The sequence below is a fragment of the Balaenoptera ricei genome, chromosome 8 (assembly GCF_028023285.1).
Source record: "Balaenoptera ricei isolate mBalRic1 chromosome 8, mBalRic1.hap2, whole genome shotgun sequence".
NCBI lineage: Eukaryota > Metazoa > Chordata > Mammalia > Artiodactyla > Balaenopteridae > Balaenoptera > Balaenoptera ricei.
Genome location: NC_082646.1, coordinates 98,540,482 through 98,556,408, shown reverse-complemented (window position 1 = coordinate 98,556,408; position 15,927 = coordinate 98,540,482). Strand labels below are relative to the sequence as shown.

The 15,927-nt window shown below is 50.0% G+C and overlaps 1 protein-coding gene across 4 annotated transcripts in view; it reads right to left on the bottom strand.

Annotated features, from left to right (window-relative positions):
- Window positions 1-13,545: 13,545 nt before the first annotated feature.
- Window positions 13,546-15,927, bottom strand: part of PRDM11 (PR/SET domain 11) — an 81,409-nt gene continuing 79,027 nt past the window's right edge. For all 4 annotated transcript variants that reach the window (XM_059931440.1, XM_059931439.1, XM_059931442.1 and 1 more), the window contains one exon: window positions 13,546-15,755. In XM_059931440.1, the coding sequence (XP_059787423.1) occupies window positions 13,591-15,755 (2,165 nt within the window). In that variant the 3' untranslated portion in view covers window positions 13,546-13,590. The remainder of the gene's footprint in view (window positions 15,756-15,927) is intronic.

The following is a 15,927-nucleotide window of genomic DNA, read 5'->3' as shown; positions in this document are numbered from 1 at the left end:
ATGAATTCCTTTCCTTCAGTCCTTTAACAAGTCAAATCATTCTTGGTCTCTCCCTGAGAATCTGAGTAGAGACATATCACCTTTGTGTCGTTATTTTCCCTTTCTGGACAGAAGTAGAAAAACATTTAGAAATAATTTCGACCTGTCCCCTGAAGAAACAGAAAAATATCTAATCCCTCCCAAATGGGAAATTCTTTCACGTAACTGGAAATCTCTCCCATTAAGGCTGGCCACCGTCTGCCAAGTTTTTTTAGGCAAGGCATTTGTTAGTGGTTTCCTACGACCTGTTTTTGAGATCCCTCTCACCATTCTGGTCTCCCTTTTTTGGTTGGCATGCTGAAACAGAACAAAACATTCCCTATGTAAGCTGACCAGTACTCTCTTCTTGGTAACATCTTCTACTCCAATCTAAAAAAGTCTGAATTCTAGACTTAAAATCAGGAGACGTGGGTTCTACTTCATTATAAGTCCATTCACCTGCCTTACAGGCACACCAAAGGATGTTTGAGGTGAGTTAATGGGGCCCCTGATCCCAGAATATCAACTCCACCCACAGTCATTCTATCATGAGGCATTCATTTCTTTGGATCTCAAAGGTTTAGTTTTCCAGAATCCAAACTAAAAGTTGCCTCTGATGGGAGTCAAATGTCACTGCTTAACATGTTAGGTGTCAGCCATCACCTCACTTAACAAGGTTGTATAGAAATGAGACAGATTTTGCAGGGGTTTTTGCCTGTTGTGTTCACTGGTATATTCCAAATGCCTAGAATAGAACTGGCTCATGCACCCTCAATAAATATTTGTTGAATGAATTAATGAATGAAGACTGGATAGGGGAGTAGGCAGGAAAAGACACATTTTTATGTAAATGGCATAAAAATCAGAGTCCTAGCTGAGTTCTCAATGGTAAAGTCATCAGGCACCTCAGCAGTTGGCCTAGAAATTCATGACACTGAGTATTACCATTCACCTAATAACAATTTATAGCTCACTATGTAAATGTAATTAATGATAGACGAGATTACAAAAGCTGTGCTTTTCCACCAAAACTCCATCTCAGTGAGTTTTAAATTACCCAGAGATATCAGACTGCCAGATGAAAAAACTTCACTAATCTTTGCATCAGCTTACCTTGTACCAGATACACTTGCAATTTACTACCAAATTAGAGTAATTGAGTCTGTGTGAACGTATCTGATGTTTTTTTTTTTGAAAGGAACACCTTGTCCTTTGCCAGGGAGCATTTTCTAAGAAGTGCATGAATCAGAGGTGAAAATAAAGTGAGAAACCATCTCTGACTGGGCTGTCGCCCACAAGGTGATCTGGCTGTGTCATAGATACATGGCGATGGGGTAGAGAATTGGGAGTCTAATCTCATTAATCTGTAACTCACTCCTTGCCTCAAATCAGTATATATTTGTTGAGTGCCTATTGATCAAGACCTTGCACGCATCTGTCCATTTCAATCTGAGATGTGACTCTTGGTGTGGATTCAGTGGCAAATCACCCCAAACAAAGCTATGTAGAGAGAACAATTTGGGAGAGCAGTTCTTCAGGGGCAATTCCTTTGGGATGTAAAGGAGTCCTGGGCAGTTTAAGCCAAATGGAGGTGAGGACCACCAAAAGAGAGACCTAGTCCTTGTGATTTGTTTTTGCTGCCTGTGTTCCTGTTGTCAATTCTAAGTGTGTGTCTGTTTTGCAATCATGAACCGAAGCACACAAAGACGCATGAGATATTGTAGTCACATGTCTGGTGTCACACTTTGGAGCAAAAATCTTGCAGTGGTAAATAAATAATTTCCGACAGGGTCAGCTGCCTGGTGTTTTTTATTCCTTTTTACTTAATATTTTAGACATATAAAATGTAGAAAAAATAATTTGATAAACACACATGAACCCCTGCCAAGTTTTATAAAACTTGACAAATACAGTTGAAATCCCCTCAGCCTTTCACTCAGGAGACCACCACCCTGAATTTAGGGTTACTCACCTCAAGCCTTTCTTTATCTTTTTACTACCTGTACATGTAAACCCTGAGCACTATAGAATATTTCGTGTTTTTAATTTGAAATTGCATCACATTATTTTTGCTCTACATTAAAATTTTGAGCTTTATCCATGCAGATTTATTTAGCTCTAGTTCCTTTATTTTTTTTTGCTGCTGTATTATTTTCCATTGCATGAATATACCACAGTCCCATTCTCCTGTTGACGTATGTTTAGATATTTCTTTTCCTTTTTTTTTTCCGTTAGAGGAAATGCTGCTGTGAACGTTCTTGGGCAAGGTCTCTTGGGGATTTAACTTTATTCTTGAGAAGAAAAATCAGGTGGAAACTAGAGACTTTCTCTAATGTCCCCCAAAGTAGTACTCCCATCACTGGAAGAGTCAGGGCAGTGGCTTGGGGTTCACCTGTGCTCCAGGTGGTGGGCAGGGACAAGGGAACTTCCAGAATCCTGTCATCTTAGGCCCTCCTGGTGGCTGATGGAGCCCTGGCTTCCGGAAGGGGCTCAGGCATTAAGCCAGGGGAAGGGCCTGAATTTTCAAGTCAGTAGGCAATCAGCCAGGTCACATGGAATTAAAACCAAAGGCTCTTAAAAAGGATAAATGAACCACAAAGAAAAGCTCTGCTTTTCAAGTCTGTGCATGTAATTCCTTATTTTATATCATATACATATTTGTTATCTTTTAATTACAGCCAGGATTTAAACTTCCATAATTAAATAGAAGTGGGTTTTATCCCACGTAGCCAAATACTGTGTAGACTATGTTTCACAGGTAACTATGAATACGGCTCCTGGAGCCCAAAACTAATATTTGAGAGTCTGGATTTATATAAAAGAGAAATGGAAGAGGCAAGAAGAGTTCAGGAATCATTTTATATGGGGCTTTCCCCTGAACCTCCTTAAATAACAAACTCTGCTCCTGCCTATGAAATAACTCAAATCTAGAGCACTGCATTTAGGAGCTGAGAACCTGCAACCCAGCTGGGCTTTGTCACTGCCACCTTCATGGCCCTGGGCACGTCACTTGCCTCTGGGCTTGTGCCCGCATCTGTAAAATAAATTTGGACAAAATGATCACTCTTCAAGTTTGAACATTTTGTGATTTGGTAATTGAGACTTTTCACATTATCTCTGGCCTCTAATCTCATGCATAAAACGAACTAAACCCACGTACACGTGTACCTGCCTTCCCTGCCCCGGGCCTGGTGTCCTGACAGCCACCTGCTCCTCCAGACAGTATGCGATGTTACCTGAGGCTCTGAGTCCGCCTCTTCTCATTTGCTTAATTGCTAATGGAGCCAGTGGTAATTTTCCACCCAAGAGTTTCTGTTTTTTCAGAGCCAGTTAGAAGCCCAACATTTCAAGAGCTTGGAACCCTGGCATCTGTTCTGTCTCCTTCCCTGGGCAGATGCCTGGCAAGGACAGAGCCATGGGAAGTGGCTGTGGATGGATTTAGGGGGTTGGGTGTTTTCTTGGTACCAGCCTTGGAGAAGGCCCCCTGTGCCCCGCCCTCATCTCCTGCAGGTGAGCCAGCACAGATGGTCCCTGGTGGGGACCTTGGCAGCTTCCAGAAGCCAGAGATGGGGGCAGGTGCCTACCTGGGAGGAGGTGGGAGGAAGCCTGTCTTAGGACTGGAAGCCAGATGTTACCATAGAAACCAGTCTACTGGTGGCTTGTCCTCAGCCAGGTGAGGTCTCTTCTCAAGGCAGACTCTGCTGGAGCCTGGTTTCCCATCCCAATTTCCCAGCACTCATTCTTGGTGGCTCAGGGCGAGTGGGTGATGGCAGAAATCCTGTTTCAGAAACTCAGGATTCAAACCAGGGACAGACGAGGAGAAATCTGTTCTTCCAGCCAAAAACAAACCAACCCTCTTTGCAGTCGCTTTTCCCTCGAGAGCCAGGTGAGTTGAGCTGTTGACCAGAAGAAGGTGCCCTGAGGCTCTCTCTCCAGGCTGAGAAGGAAAAGGTGAGTCAGGCAGAGGTCTCCAAACCAGGTGTGGCATAGGTATTGGTAGCTCTGTATTAAAAGTCACAGGCAACCCCTCATCCGGGGTAGACCCTGGGATTCAGGGTGAAAGAAGGGAACCCTAAACTTCCTAGCATCTACTTCAACCTGATGTTAGAGGTAACAGTAACGATGATAATGACGCTGGTCACCATGTTGTTAAGCCTCTGCTCTGTACTGAGCCCTGAAGACGCAGACTCAGATAAATGACTTGTCCAAGGTCTCACAGCTTGTAAGAGGCAGAGGGGGGATTTGAATCTGGTACCACTCTAACCCTAAAGTTCAGGCTCTGACTTAGAGCCAGTGGCCAAGGGTTTTTACTGGAAACGTAACAGATGCATAGGCAGTAGTTTCACAATGCTACCTGGAACTACGGACTCAGAATTGCCACTCTGGGAGGAGCTGGAAAAGTTCTCTTCCCTGGGGGAACTTGGAATACCTGCCTGGGTGGGGTGGAATATTATCCAAAGGACAAGAGCAGGATGGAGTGGAGGAGAACTCAAGTAAGCACCTCAGGGGCCGCCTCCACTTTGTAGAGAAGGGGCTGGGTCAAGGCCAGGTGTAGCCGGGTGTCAAGTGCTGGGGCATCCTAGTCAAATGAGGAAACTGAGACAGAGACAGGCAAAGTGGAAGAATCTGGGATTTCTACTGTGACCAATACAACATTGCTGGGATTGCACTTTTATCAGGCAAATGAAATTTACGTTCATTCATTCATCCCTTCGATAAACAATGATTAGGTGCCTACTATGTGACAGGAACTGCACACAGTGGTATTAAAAAGTCTCTACTTTCCCCTTATGGGCATTACAATACAGAGGAGGAACACCAGACATAGAACACACACACACACACACACACACACACACACGATAATTACACAGTTCCAAAGTGAGATAAGTGTTATGAATGAAAATCTCAGGAGGAACAATGAATAGCGCCTTGAGGGTGGCTATTTAGAGGGCGTGGTCAGGAAAGACCCCCTCAGAAGGAAGCGTTTTAGCTGACACTTAAAAGATGAGAAGAGCTTGGCCAGGCAACCATCCTGGGGAAAACCATCCCAGGCAGAGGGCACAGGGTACTGGGAGGTCCTGTGGTGGGAAAGAGCCCAGTGAGCTTGAGGAACAGAGAGGAGGCCAGGGAGCACGGGCAGAGGAGGGCACAGGAGCCCAGGAGGTAGGCAGGGGCTGGACAAGGCAGGGCTGATGGGTCACGATCGGGACTTTGGATTGAACTCTAAGAGCAATGGGAAACCCTTAGAGGCTTCTAAGCAGAGAGGATGCCACGAGTAGATCTGTGTTCTCAAAAGATCACTGTAGAAATGGTCACATAGCGGACCTTTGGGTCTTCAGGCCAGGCTCCTGAGTCTTCTCTCTGGGGTGAACTTGTCTTTTGAAGCTTGGAGAGGGAAGCTGGGGCAGCTTGCCACATCCTCCAAGCCCCACTTTGGGGAGACCGAGCTCACAGCCAAGTGCAGATGGAATATCTTTCTTTTCCTTGCTTCCCAGCTGCACATGTGGGTCAAATCCAATGGCCAGCCGTAGGGCGGGGCTGACCCTGGTTCACCGGAGCTGGTTAGACATGGACAGCTGTTCCCCTTTGCTCCTGCCTTCCCACTCCCCCTCCCCCGGGAAAAGAAGAGAACCCCAACATTCTATGGAGACTGTGGAAAGGCCTTCACAACAGGAAGCCTCTGGGTGACCTAGGGGCTGGAAGGGACACAGGCTGGGAGGAAGATGGCGGGAACTGAGAAGCCGGAGGTTCAGAAAAAGGGAGAGGGAAGGCCCATGGCAGGAAGCTGGGCTGGGGTGAGAAGGGGCTGGGAGGAGGAGGGTTCAGCATCCGGGAGGAAACAATACAACCACTTTTCTATATTTTTCTTGAATGTATGCCCATCTTCTTTCTAAAACAATTTGGGCAAAACATCACTTATCGGGACTTCCCTGGTGGCGCAGTGGTTAAGAATCCGCTAGCCAATGCAGGGGACACGGGTTCGAGCCCTGGTCTGGGAAGATCCCACACGCTGCAGAGCAACTAAGCCCGTGCGCCACAACTACTGAGCCTGCGCTCTAGAGCCCACAAGCCACAACTACTGAAGCCTGCGCGCCTAGAGCCCGTGCTCCGCAACAAGATAAGCCACCGCAATGAGAAGTCTGCGCGCACCAACAAAGACCCAATGCAGCCAAAAATAAATAAATTAATTAAAAAAACAAAAACAAAAACATCACTTATCACCCACCCCCGGACCAGTGCCATTAGCAAACTCCTGGGGAAGGACCCCTCCCTGGAGATTGAGTCTGCCAGTGGAGAATCATGCGAGGTAGTTGGAGGGAGAATTAGAACACTGTTTACCTGCAATAAAATCTGAGATTTTTGTGGGCTAAATGTGTGTGAGGGCAGAGAGATTTATTTTAAAGGGTTTTGGTGACACCTCTTTTTGGCCTGACTGGTGGGTGAGGCATGTAAGTTACCTGGTGGAAGTGGACTCGAACGGGGGAAAAGCGAGAACAGCAGGAAGGGACTTGAAAGGCCTCTTCCAGTTCCTTCCGACCTGGCAGGCAGTAGGCATCTCACCTGACACCCAAGCATGGGACTCATTCTGAATCGCCCTGAGCACAGGCTGGGAGAGAGGCAAGAAGGCAGAGATTCGACCTCCGTGAGTAAATTTAAATGCTTTTATTAACAATCTCCTTACATTACAAGGATAATATGACAAAAGGAAAGTTTCTGCGTACATATTATGATAAACCAACATAGCTCTATTTGTATCCAGTGTTCTAGGTCCCGTCACACAGGTACTATAAAGCGTAGTCTGCAAAATAATAACATCAAGAGTTGTTTTTTTAAAGAAAGAAAGTATTAACATATTAATATGTATGTGATAATAGACTCCTAGGTATTCCCCCCACCCCCACTGTGTTTTTCCTTTGTGATTGAAATGAAACGGTTCAGCAGCGTGGGGGGTGGAGAGAAGGAGAGAGATGGGGCTGAAAAAGACGGAATCAGACTGCTGGCTCTTCCGGAGAGACAAAGGTGAAGACTGAGGGTGCCCCGAGGGCAGCCTGGCCCTTGTCTTTTTGTGAGCAGTATTGTAACCGGCTGTCCTCCTCTGGAGGGAAGGCCCGGCACCCTTGATGCCCCATGGTATGCTCTCTCTCTGAGGTACAGTGCATTGTGGGATTGCTACCCGGGGATGCCCATCCCCTGGCCACGGGTCTGGTCCACCGCAGAGGGAGGAAGGCTCGGGCCGGGCCTGGTCTCTCTTGAGCCAGGCACTGGAGGGTGTTTGGAGGCCCGGTTGGCAGCTAGCTGTGGCTCAAGGAGACCCAGGTGGACATGGAGGGGAGAAGAGGTGGGCACTGTCAAAACAGACCCGCCCCAGACTGTAGGTATGGGGATGTCTGCTGGGGACTGAGGTACGTTGGTAAGATGGTAGAGAAGAGTAGGGCAGAGGTCAGAGGAGGCTCGGAGATGGGAGATAAGCGCCTTTGGAGGCCAAAAGGCAGAGGCTGGTCTAGAGAGCAGAGGATGCCACTGCGCTCCGTCTCCCATCATCTGTAGCCCCTTCAGCCCCTCCTCCCCTACCTCCCGGGGAAAGAAACGATCGAGAGAAACCTGGAAGTGAAATGGGTTTCTGATTCTGTCAGGGCTGCACAAGCCCTTCGTCATGCTGCCAGTGGCACCAGTGCCCCCTCGGGCCCCCAGACGTCCCGGCCATCTAGGGGTGGGAGCAGGGACAAACTGAGGAAGGCGCCCTCCCCAGAGGAAGTGAATGAGCTTGGGGCATCCGGCTTAGCCTCTGCCTCGAGTCACAGAATCAGAACAGTGTACGTGAACTAAACCTGCCTGTTACGGTGCCGGTGGGGTGAGGGGTCACTGGGCCTCCGTGCAGGAGAGGGAAGAGCGTTGTCCTGAGTACAGCCAGCAGTAGCCGCAGCTGTGCAAAGTGGGCTGGGCCAAAGCCCTGCTTCTGAACTTGAGTTGCTACTGAATTTATGAGTGTGCGGATATGTCTCTCTCACCCTTCCCCGTTAGCTGATGCCCCCTGCCCTGGCCAGAAAGCCTCTGGATGGTGGGCAGCGCTGGCTGGCCATGCTGCCCTGGCAGACAGCGATGGAGTGGGTGAGGGAGGCCAGGACGGCTGTAGTTCAGAGGTTTGGCCTCTAGGGGGCAGCAAAAAGCATCTAAAGGGGGAGCGGGTGGCATCTTTCCTGGACCTCTCTTGGTCCAATTTGCACCTTTCCTATGGCCACAAATGCTGCTCATTCCTGTGAGGGGGAGGGTATTTGGGGAAATTGTGCAGTGGTCCCTCCACCAGGGGTCAGAGACCACACCCTACTGCCAAGCAGCAGTGACCACCCAAGCGTAGGCTTGTGGGGGGCGGGGACTAAGGGGGCACTTCAGGGGGAGCTCAGGGGCTGAGTATCTCCTTCCAACCTCAGACCAAGCCTGCGGGAAAGAAGAGAAAGTGCACGGAGAGGGCCAGGGCCCGGCTCCCCTCCTCTCCAACACTCTGGGTCGGAGGCCCCGTTCCCAGCAAACCCTGCCGGCTCAGCTTCCCCGGCCCCCCTGCAAAGGCTCTGCCTCCTCCCTCTTCTCAAGCGACAGGCTTTCCCGCTGCTCTCCCAGCTCTCTATAGACTCTATTTTTATATCTATTTAAACATAGAAATGTATAAATATATAGGATATTATTCATAGATATATAGACGGGATTTAATCTCTTACTCTGTGTGTATACGTACTGCATATGTCCATATATACAATATATATGCTGTAGCATTTGTGTCATACACTGCACATACCCCTGCTTCCATGCACTCTCCTAGGGAGACTGGATTGCATAGGTATTTCCAGGGCGATACCACTTGAAGGGATGGGGGGATGGGGAGAGCCAGACTGAAGAGGAGGGCCGTACCATTTTCCTCCCAAAAGGGCACTTTTTCTCCCTCTGGCTAACACACAAAGATCACCTCAAAGGCTTCTTAAAATATCACAGCTCCATCCACTCAGCTAAAGCACCCTGTCTACAGATAGTAGAGAGAGGCCTTCCTCCAAGCAGGAGAAGGGCCCTGTGTATCTCTGGACATAATCTTCCCTCCTCGAGGTTGGAGGAGGGAGCCAGCCTAGAACCCATGACCCAGCACCACGTCCCCCAGGAGGCCGGCATCTGCAATGGGACTGTCCCAAGCTCACCTGCCCTCTGAACATGGCTTTCTTGTCTTAGGAAAAGGCACTCCCCACTTTGGCTGTCCCAGGCTGGCCTGGCTGGGCCTGCTGCTTGAAGGGGCAAGGGGATCCAGAGCCTTCTACCCAAACTGGGTGTAGGGACCAAGAAAGAACACGAATTCTACTTGGAAATCCACCTAGACCGGAAACCACAACCAGCTCTAGATACAGAATTCCTGTTCCTATGGGGAGTGGGAGAAAAAAACAAAGGGGGGAGGAATCTAGAAGTTCTCTTTCAACCCCCAAGCCACTTCCTGGACCCCATGAGGCTCCAGGTGAACAGCTAAAATGATGCCCGCCCCACAGCCCAAGCTGGACCACGTCTGGTCCATTTCAGTCTCTCCACGATCATTTTCAGCACTCTACATGCTTTTGCCTGTTTTCTCCTTCTTGGTAACACTTCTAAACAATTGGAAAATATTTAAACATCATCTTAAATAATTACAAGGTCCCTTCTCCAAATCAAAGCATCAACATAAGCAAGTCAAGGAGAGGGGCCTCAGCAAGACAACGCAGCACGGAAACAGGTAGCAGGGGTGGGGTGGAGACCTCCAGCTGCCCTAGATTCAGGGCCCAGCACCGAACGCGACCATCCAGGGATCCAGGACGTCGAGCCTGGTCTCATCCTCCAGTGAGGATGAGGAAATGAGGGTCTGCCCAGCACCATAGGATGTTGCCCGCGGCCATCGAAGAAAAAAAAAAAAAAAAAAGCTGGTATTGTGGATGCCCGGATTCTCATATTCAACCAGGCAGGCGAAACTTGGAAATTGGGACATGGCAAGAGTTACAGACAGGGCTGGGTTGTCCTCGGGTCTCACAGATAGGTACAAAATGGCAATGGGTCTTTTTTTTCCTCCATTGAGGAAAAGCAGACCATTTTAATCACAAGGGCTTCTGGCTCCCGAGCTCTGCGATGTCTCTACTTGGCACAATTGGCCACAAACCTGATCTCACTTCCCGCCCCCTTCACGAACCGAAGAAAGTCACTAATCAGCCAACCCAATGAGGACAAGTTTCAATTCTAGAGACACAGACCTTTCATTCTAAGCCAGTGGTTGTCACTCCTAAGCCAGGGGCTGAGTTTAAGGGCTCTGTCTCGTCCAAAGTGACGAGGATGCAAGGACCGCCTGGCCACAGCTTTTTGTACTTATCAAAGGGAGGTTAGACTGCCCAAGCATGCGCTTCCCTGGGCCAAACCCTGAGGGTCCCCACAGCCCAAGAGTCCTTCTCAAGGACACAGAAGAGTGGAAACGCCAGGGATGGAAATCACGGGTAATTGCATGCAGCATTCACAGGATAGAAGCACTGGAGCCTCCAAGGGGTAAAGACTCTGTCAATTGCAGTGGTGTGTCACCCAAATTGCTCCCTGTCCCAAGGCAAAGTGGCCTTCAGAGTGCCATGGGCACCTGGAGTTTTAAAGATGCCTTCCCAAACTTCAGGACCCGCCAGAGAGCTCATCCTCTCTGAGGTCTGGAGTTCAGCTGGGCAGGTGACGGCTAGCAGCCTCGTGCTGCTAGCAGCTGCTCATGCTTCTGGCCCAGAGGCAGGTGGCCAGCTCCTGCCCCTCTAAAAAGACAAGGTAGACATTGGCATTGGCCCAAAGGATTTTTTTCCCCTTTGGATAAAAATTTGAGCTAATTTTGGCCACGGCCTCCTGAGAGGAAACAGTCGCAGCCCTGATGCGGTACTCAGGCAGCCGTCAGCGATTCTCTCCTCCTGGTTTCCAAATGAGTGGTCTAGGGGAGGACTCCCTATCTCCTGACATAGTGGGTGGGGAGGTGCAGAGGGGGGCAGGAGGAGGCGTAAGGCAACTGTTGGCTAGAAGAAAGGATCCCGACTACTGTTTCTGACCCCTACAGAGGCCCACCTTGCCAGCCATCTCTGCCCTCAACCCATCTTAGTCTGTGCGATGTTCAAAGGAAGCTCCCACAGACACGGTGGTTTGGGTGTGTGGTGGAGAGGAAGTTGGGGAGGGGAAGGTGGACCCTTGTGCTTTGCACTTGACCACAGTTACTGACCCTGATGGGAGGAGGCGGACGGGGAGAGAAGACATCGGCCTAAAGTGGAGAAGTGGATGAAGCTGGGAACTTCAAAGCATGAGGAAGGGCTCTGGGTCTTTCCTTGCAAGTTCCTGCTAACTCTCTCCTTGTTCAGAGGAGGGTGGGAAAGTACGTGCGACTGGGGAAGGGGGTGAGGGGTGAATGTCACCAGGCAGGGGTGCATTGATTTGTTGAAGAAGGCAGCATATGAGGCCTGGCAGTGGGACAGTCGGAGAAAACCAGTTGGTTTTTTGTTTTTTTAACATGCTACATCACTGTTGAAAACAAACAAAAAAGTTTCAAAAATAATATATAATATATATAATATATTTATATAATGAAAAGCTATCGACTAGCAGCAATGACTCTAAAGTTATCTTAGCACCAAGACCATGGGGTGGGGGGAAGGGATCTGGAAGGGGTGAAGGTCTGGCAGGACAAGGAAGGAGGGGGTGACATGTTCAGTGTTGATGACAGTTCCACTCCGGTTCTCAACGGTGGCATGAGCCCTCGGAGACAAGATAAACCAAGAAGGAAGGAAGCCACCACAGTTTTCTAATGTCTGAGCTGAGCAGGTGGGGGACACTGGAGCCATGCCTGTGGCCAGATCACACCATCCTTTGCCCACCCTCTGCCAACTGAGAGGGATGGCTCCCGACAGACCACAGACAATGCAGCTCTTCCTCCCTCCCCCCAATATAACCTGCACCCACGATGTAGGATCTCTGCATATCAGATATGCATACAGATGTGGAAACATGGACAGAAGTTTTTAACAGCTCACGCACATTTTTTTAAAAAACTCCCTTGCGAGGTATACTGGTAATTAAACGAACAAAAGAGCATTGATCAAGACTCCTCTAGATTAAACCACTACTTGCCTCAGGGAGTAGGCGAGTGGCTATTTCTAAAGCTTATATCTCGGTGTGTGTGTGTGTGTGTGTGTGTGTGTGTGCATGTGCGTGTGCGTGTGTGTGTGTGTAGGCTGATGCCTTGAGAGTCCTGTCTTACCTCTTGTGTATTCCTTTCTTTTAGGACGTCTCTACCCTGTTCAAAAAAGGAAGCGTTCGCCGGCATAGATGCATTACCCACTTTCCCACTACCTTCCTGCCAGGCTGCAGGGCTTGTCATCAGCCTTACTGCAAAAGAAGGACCCAATCTCTAGAGACTCTCATCGGAGTTATGCATAACCCAGGGCACAACTTGCATTGACATCTCCTGCCACTGAACTCTAGCAGGCATTTCTTGATTATTAAAGGGGAAAAAAAATACCCCCAAACACATTATATGATTATAAAGACAGAGTATAAATAATTCATGTAAATTGAATACATACTTTTCATTTTACTTGTTTTTAGCCAAAACTCGCTGCCCTACTAGGGTCTAGACTTCTTGGCTCTTCATTTCCCCCATATTCCCTGGATCTGAATGGGATTATATTATGTGATCTCACACCAGGTAAAACAGGAATGCAAAGAGCTCGCGCCCCACCCCCCCTTCCCCGGGATTTCAAGCTCGGTTGTAAGGCGATTTTGCCTTCAGTATAACAGGTAAAATGTTTAGGATCCAGGGGTCTGGAAGGAGGGATTCAACAGACAAGGGACAGGACAGGCGACACGGGTAGGGAGTGGTGGTTGTCACAGTCTGACCAACACTTTTGTTTCTGAGACAGTGAAGGAACGCTGGTCAGGAAATGAATGAAAATCTCTCAAGCTGAAGTCGGGTGGGAGAGGGAAAAGTCAAGTACCCCGATCCAGATGCACAGCCCACCCCATCCCAAATGAGAGATCTGATTCCGCTGGACCAGCTGGTCAATGAAGAGGCCAAGAAACCCCCCTCATAAAACCAAACAAGAAAAAAAAAAAAGGCAAGAACAATACACCCAAACCCAAACCCCTCAACCCCCAAACGAGAACAGAAACAAAATGAGCTACCTAAAGGTGATGACAGACCCGTCATTTTAGCTTATGCGGTTGGTTGACTGTGAGGTGGGAACACGTGTGGCCCCAGCACATGCTTCTGAGAGTGAAAATGAGTTTCCACGTGTGTTGCAGCTGCCAAGTTTTGTAGACGAGAGTCAGTTTCTGACATTATTCCTTTCCCAGTAGCTTCTGGTGGACGTGTCACCTTGGTTTTTAACGTTTTTTCAGTGTGGGTTATATATATATATATATATATATATATATATATATATATATATATATATATATATATAATATAATATAATATAATATATATTTATATAATATATCAAAGCTTATGAGTATAGATTAAAAAAATATTCAACAGCTTAGTGAACTCTGCGATCCGGCTCCCTAAATATCCGGATAAAACTCGGACCCGTGGTCCACGGTCTGCAGCACTGGCTTCTGTTCCAGCGCAGACATCCTGCTGAGGACCTCGGCCGACAGTGTGTAACTGTTGCCAGACTTCTCCTCGAACCAGCTGTCCAGGGCTCGCTTGGCATCAAAGTTGGCGATCGGAGGGCCGTTGACGGCGATGGTCAACAGGTCGCTGAGCTGCTCCAGAGTCAGGCGGGAGCGGTGGTTTTTGCGAACTCGCTGCAGGGCGTTTCGGCCTTTCTCGCAGCAAGCGGTGGAGGTGGGGAGGACTTTGAGGACCTGGATGATCTTGTTCAAGAGTGGAAACCTCTGCTTGTATTTGCAAATGTGGCTGATCAGGTCTTTGAAGCCGTTTTTGGTGTAGTAATCAGCCTTGAGTTCCCGCCACTCCATCAGCAGACTCCCCCGGGGGTCCAGCCCTTCCCTGCAGACATCCCGGGAAAAGGTGGGGATGGCCTCCAGGTGATCAAAGATCTGAACCATGTCCTCCTTGCCGTAGCTCATGAGCTCCTCGCTGTTCCTGGGCCAGGCGGCCAGATCAAACACCTGGCAGGCCTTCACGAAGATCCGGCTGCGGGAATCGAACCTCTGAGCCAGGATCACTTGGGTCTTCTGGCAGATCTTCTCCCGGATGGACTGGAACTTGGCCTCGGCCACCCTGAGGTTCTTCGTGGAGATCCCGTTGAAGCTCTCCCGGAAGTTCTCCTCGAACTCCTGCAGGTACTCCCCCGGAGAGTCGGCCAGCCGGCTGATCTCCTGGATGGCCTCCTCGAGCTTGTCATCCACCTGGGACACCAGGAGGTACTCGCCCTGGAAGACGTAGGCCAGGCGTGACAGCACGGCGATCACGTCCAGGAGGAAGTAGATGAGCTTGATTGACTGGTAGTCCATGAGGAACTGCAGCAGGGCCAGCGCGATGGCCGAGGCGTCCGCCCTCTGGGTCTGGCTGCTGACATCCTTGAGGTGGGCCACCACCTCCAGGTAGTCTTTGATGAGGGCGTTGAGGACGCTCTGCTCTCCGATGATCCACCTCACAGCCCGGATGTCCCCTAGGAACTCTGTCTCCTCACAGAGGGTGGACGCCGTGGACCGCAGCTCGCACATGAGGCGTGGCGAGTAACGGTAGAAACTCAGCAGCTGCTTCAGATTGTTCTCCAGCTCCTCCAGGCAGGGCAGCTCCTTCCCACTGATGGCATCCAGGATCTCCAGGTGGGGCCGGTGCACCATGAAGGGCAGGCACAGCAGCCAGGGCAGTGTCTTGCGGATCGTCATGAACATGCTGGCCCGCAGGCTGGCTGTGACGTTGGCCCCGTCTATGCCCAAGCCAACAGTGGGCTTCTCATCCTGCAGCCGAATGCCCAAGGCGGAAAAGGCCCGGTCAAGCGCCTGGAGATAGCTCTCTGTGCTGGAGAACCCCAGTTCCTGCAGGGACAGGAACTCCGTGGCCGGGGGCCCGTCGCTGCTGGTGTATTGGACGTAGACCGCCACGGTGTCAGCCAGCAGGTCGTCACTCTGTCCATCCAGGATGATGCTGAGGCACGGTGACTGGCGGATGCGCTCCACCAGGTCTTCGCGCAGCGCCCGGGCGATGTGATGGATGAGGATCTGGCAGTCTCCCTCGTTCATGTACTGGTCCACCACCTTGAGCTCGCACTTCCTCAGCAGCTCGGCCAGGGGCCGGAAGTCCAGGTAGGGCCTGCCCTCCAGGGCCAGGTGGTAGGCGGTGTTGAAGAGCAGGGTCATGTTGCGACACATCTCTTCCGTCTTCTCGGGGTGCATGCGGAGCTTGTACAGCTGCAGGCACTTCTTGTGCAGGTTGCTCTGGCTGTGCAGCTTGATGGTGTGGATCTTGAACTGCTTGGAGCCGATGATGAAGGCCGAGGTGCGGGAGGACTGCACCGTGTACTGGCGGCAGACGTGGCACCACATCTCGTTGAGGGTCGGGGAGTACCGCAGGAACCAGAATTTCTTCAGCCACTCCTGCTTGAAGCGTCGGATTCGGCGCCCGGTGGCCGACGACATCTTGGAGGGCTCATCGGTGGCCGTCATCATATCGTTGGAGACGGATTCGTCTGCCGAATCGACCTCCTGGTCGTCGTCCTCCATGATGGCAGGGCCGGAGACCATGCTCTCTGAGGCTGGAAGACAAATGGGAAAGAAACAGTTACACCTGCTGGAAAAAACATAGACATTTCCAAAATGAAGGAAATAGGGCCCAAAAGGGAGGTGTCGCATTCTGTGAAACAGGAGCCGATCCCTATGACAGACTGAGTCCCAACCTGGAATTCATTTATAAGCACTCTTGTCGTC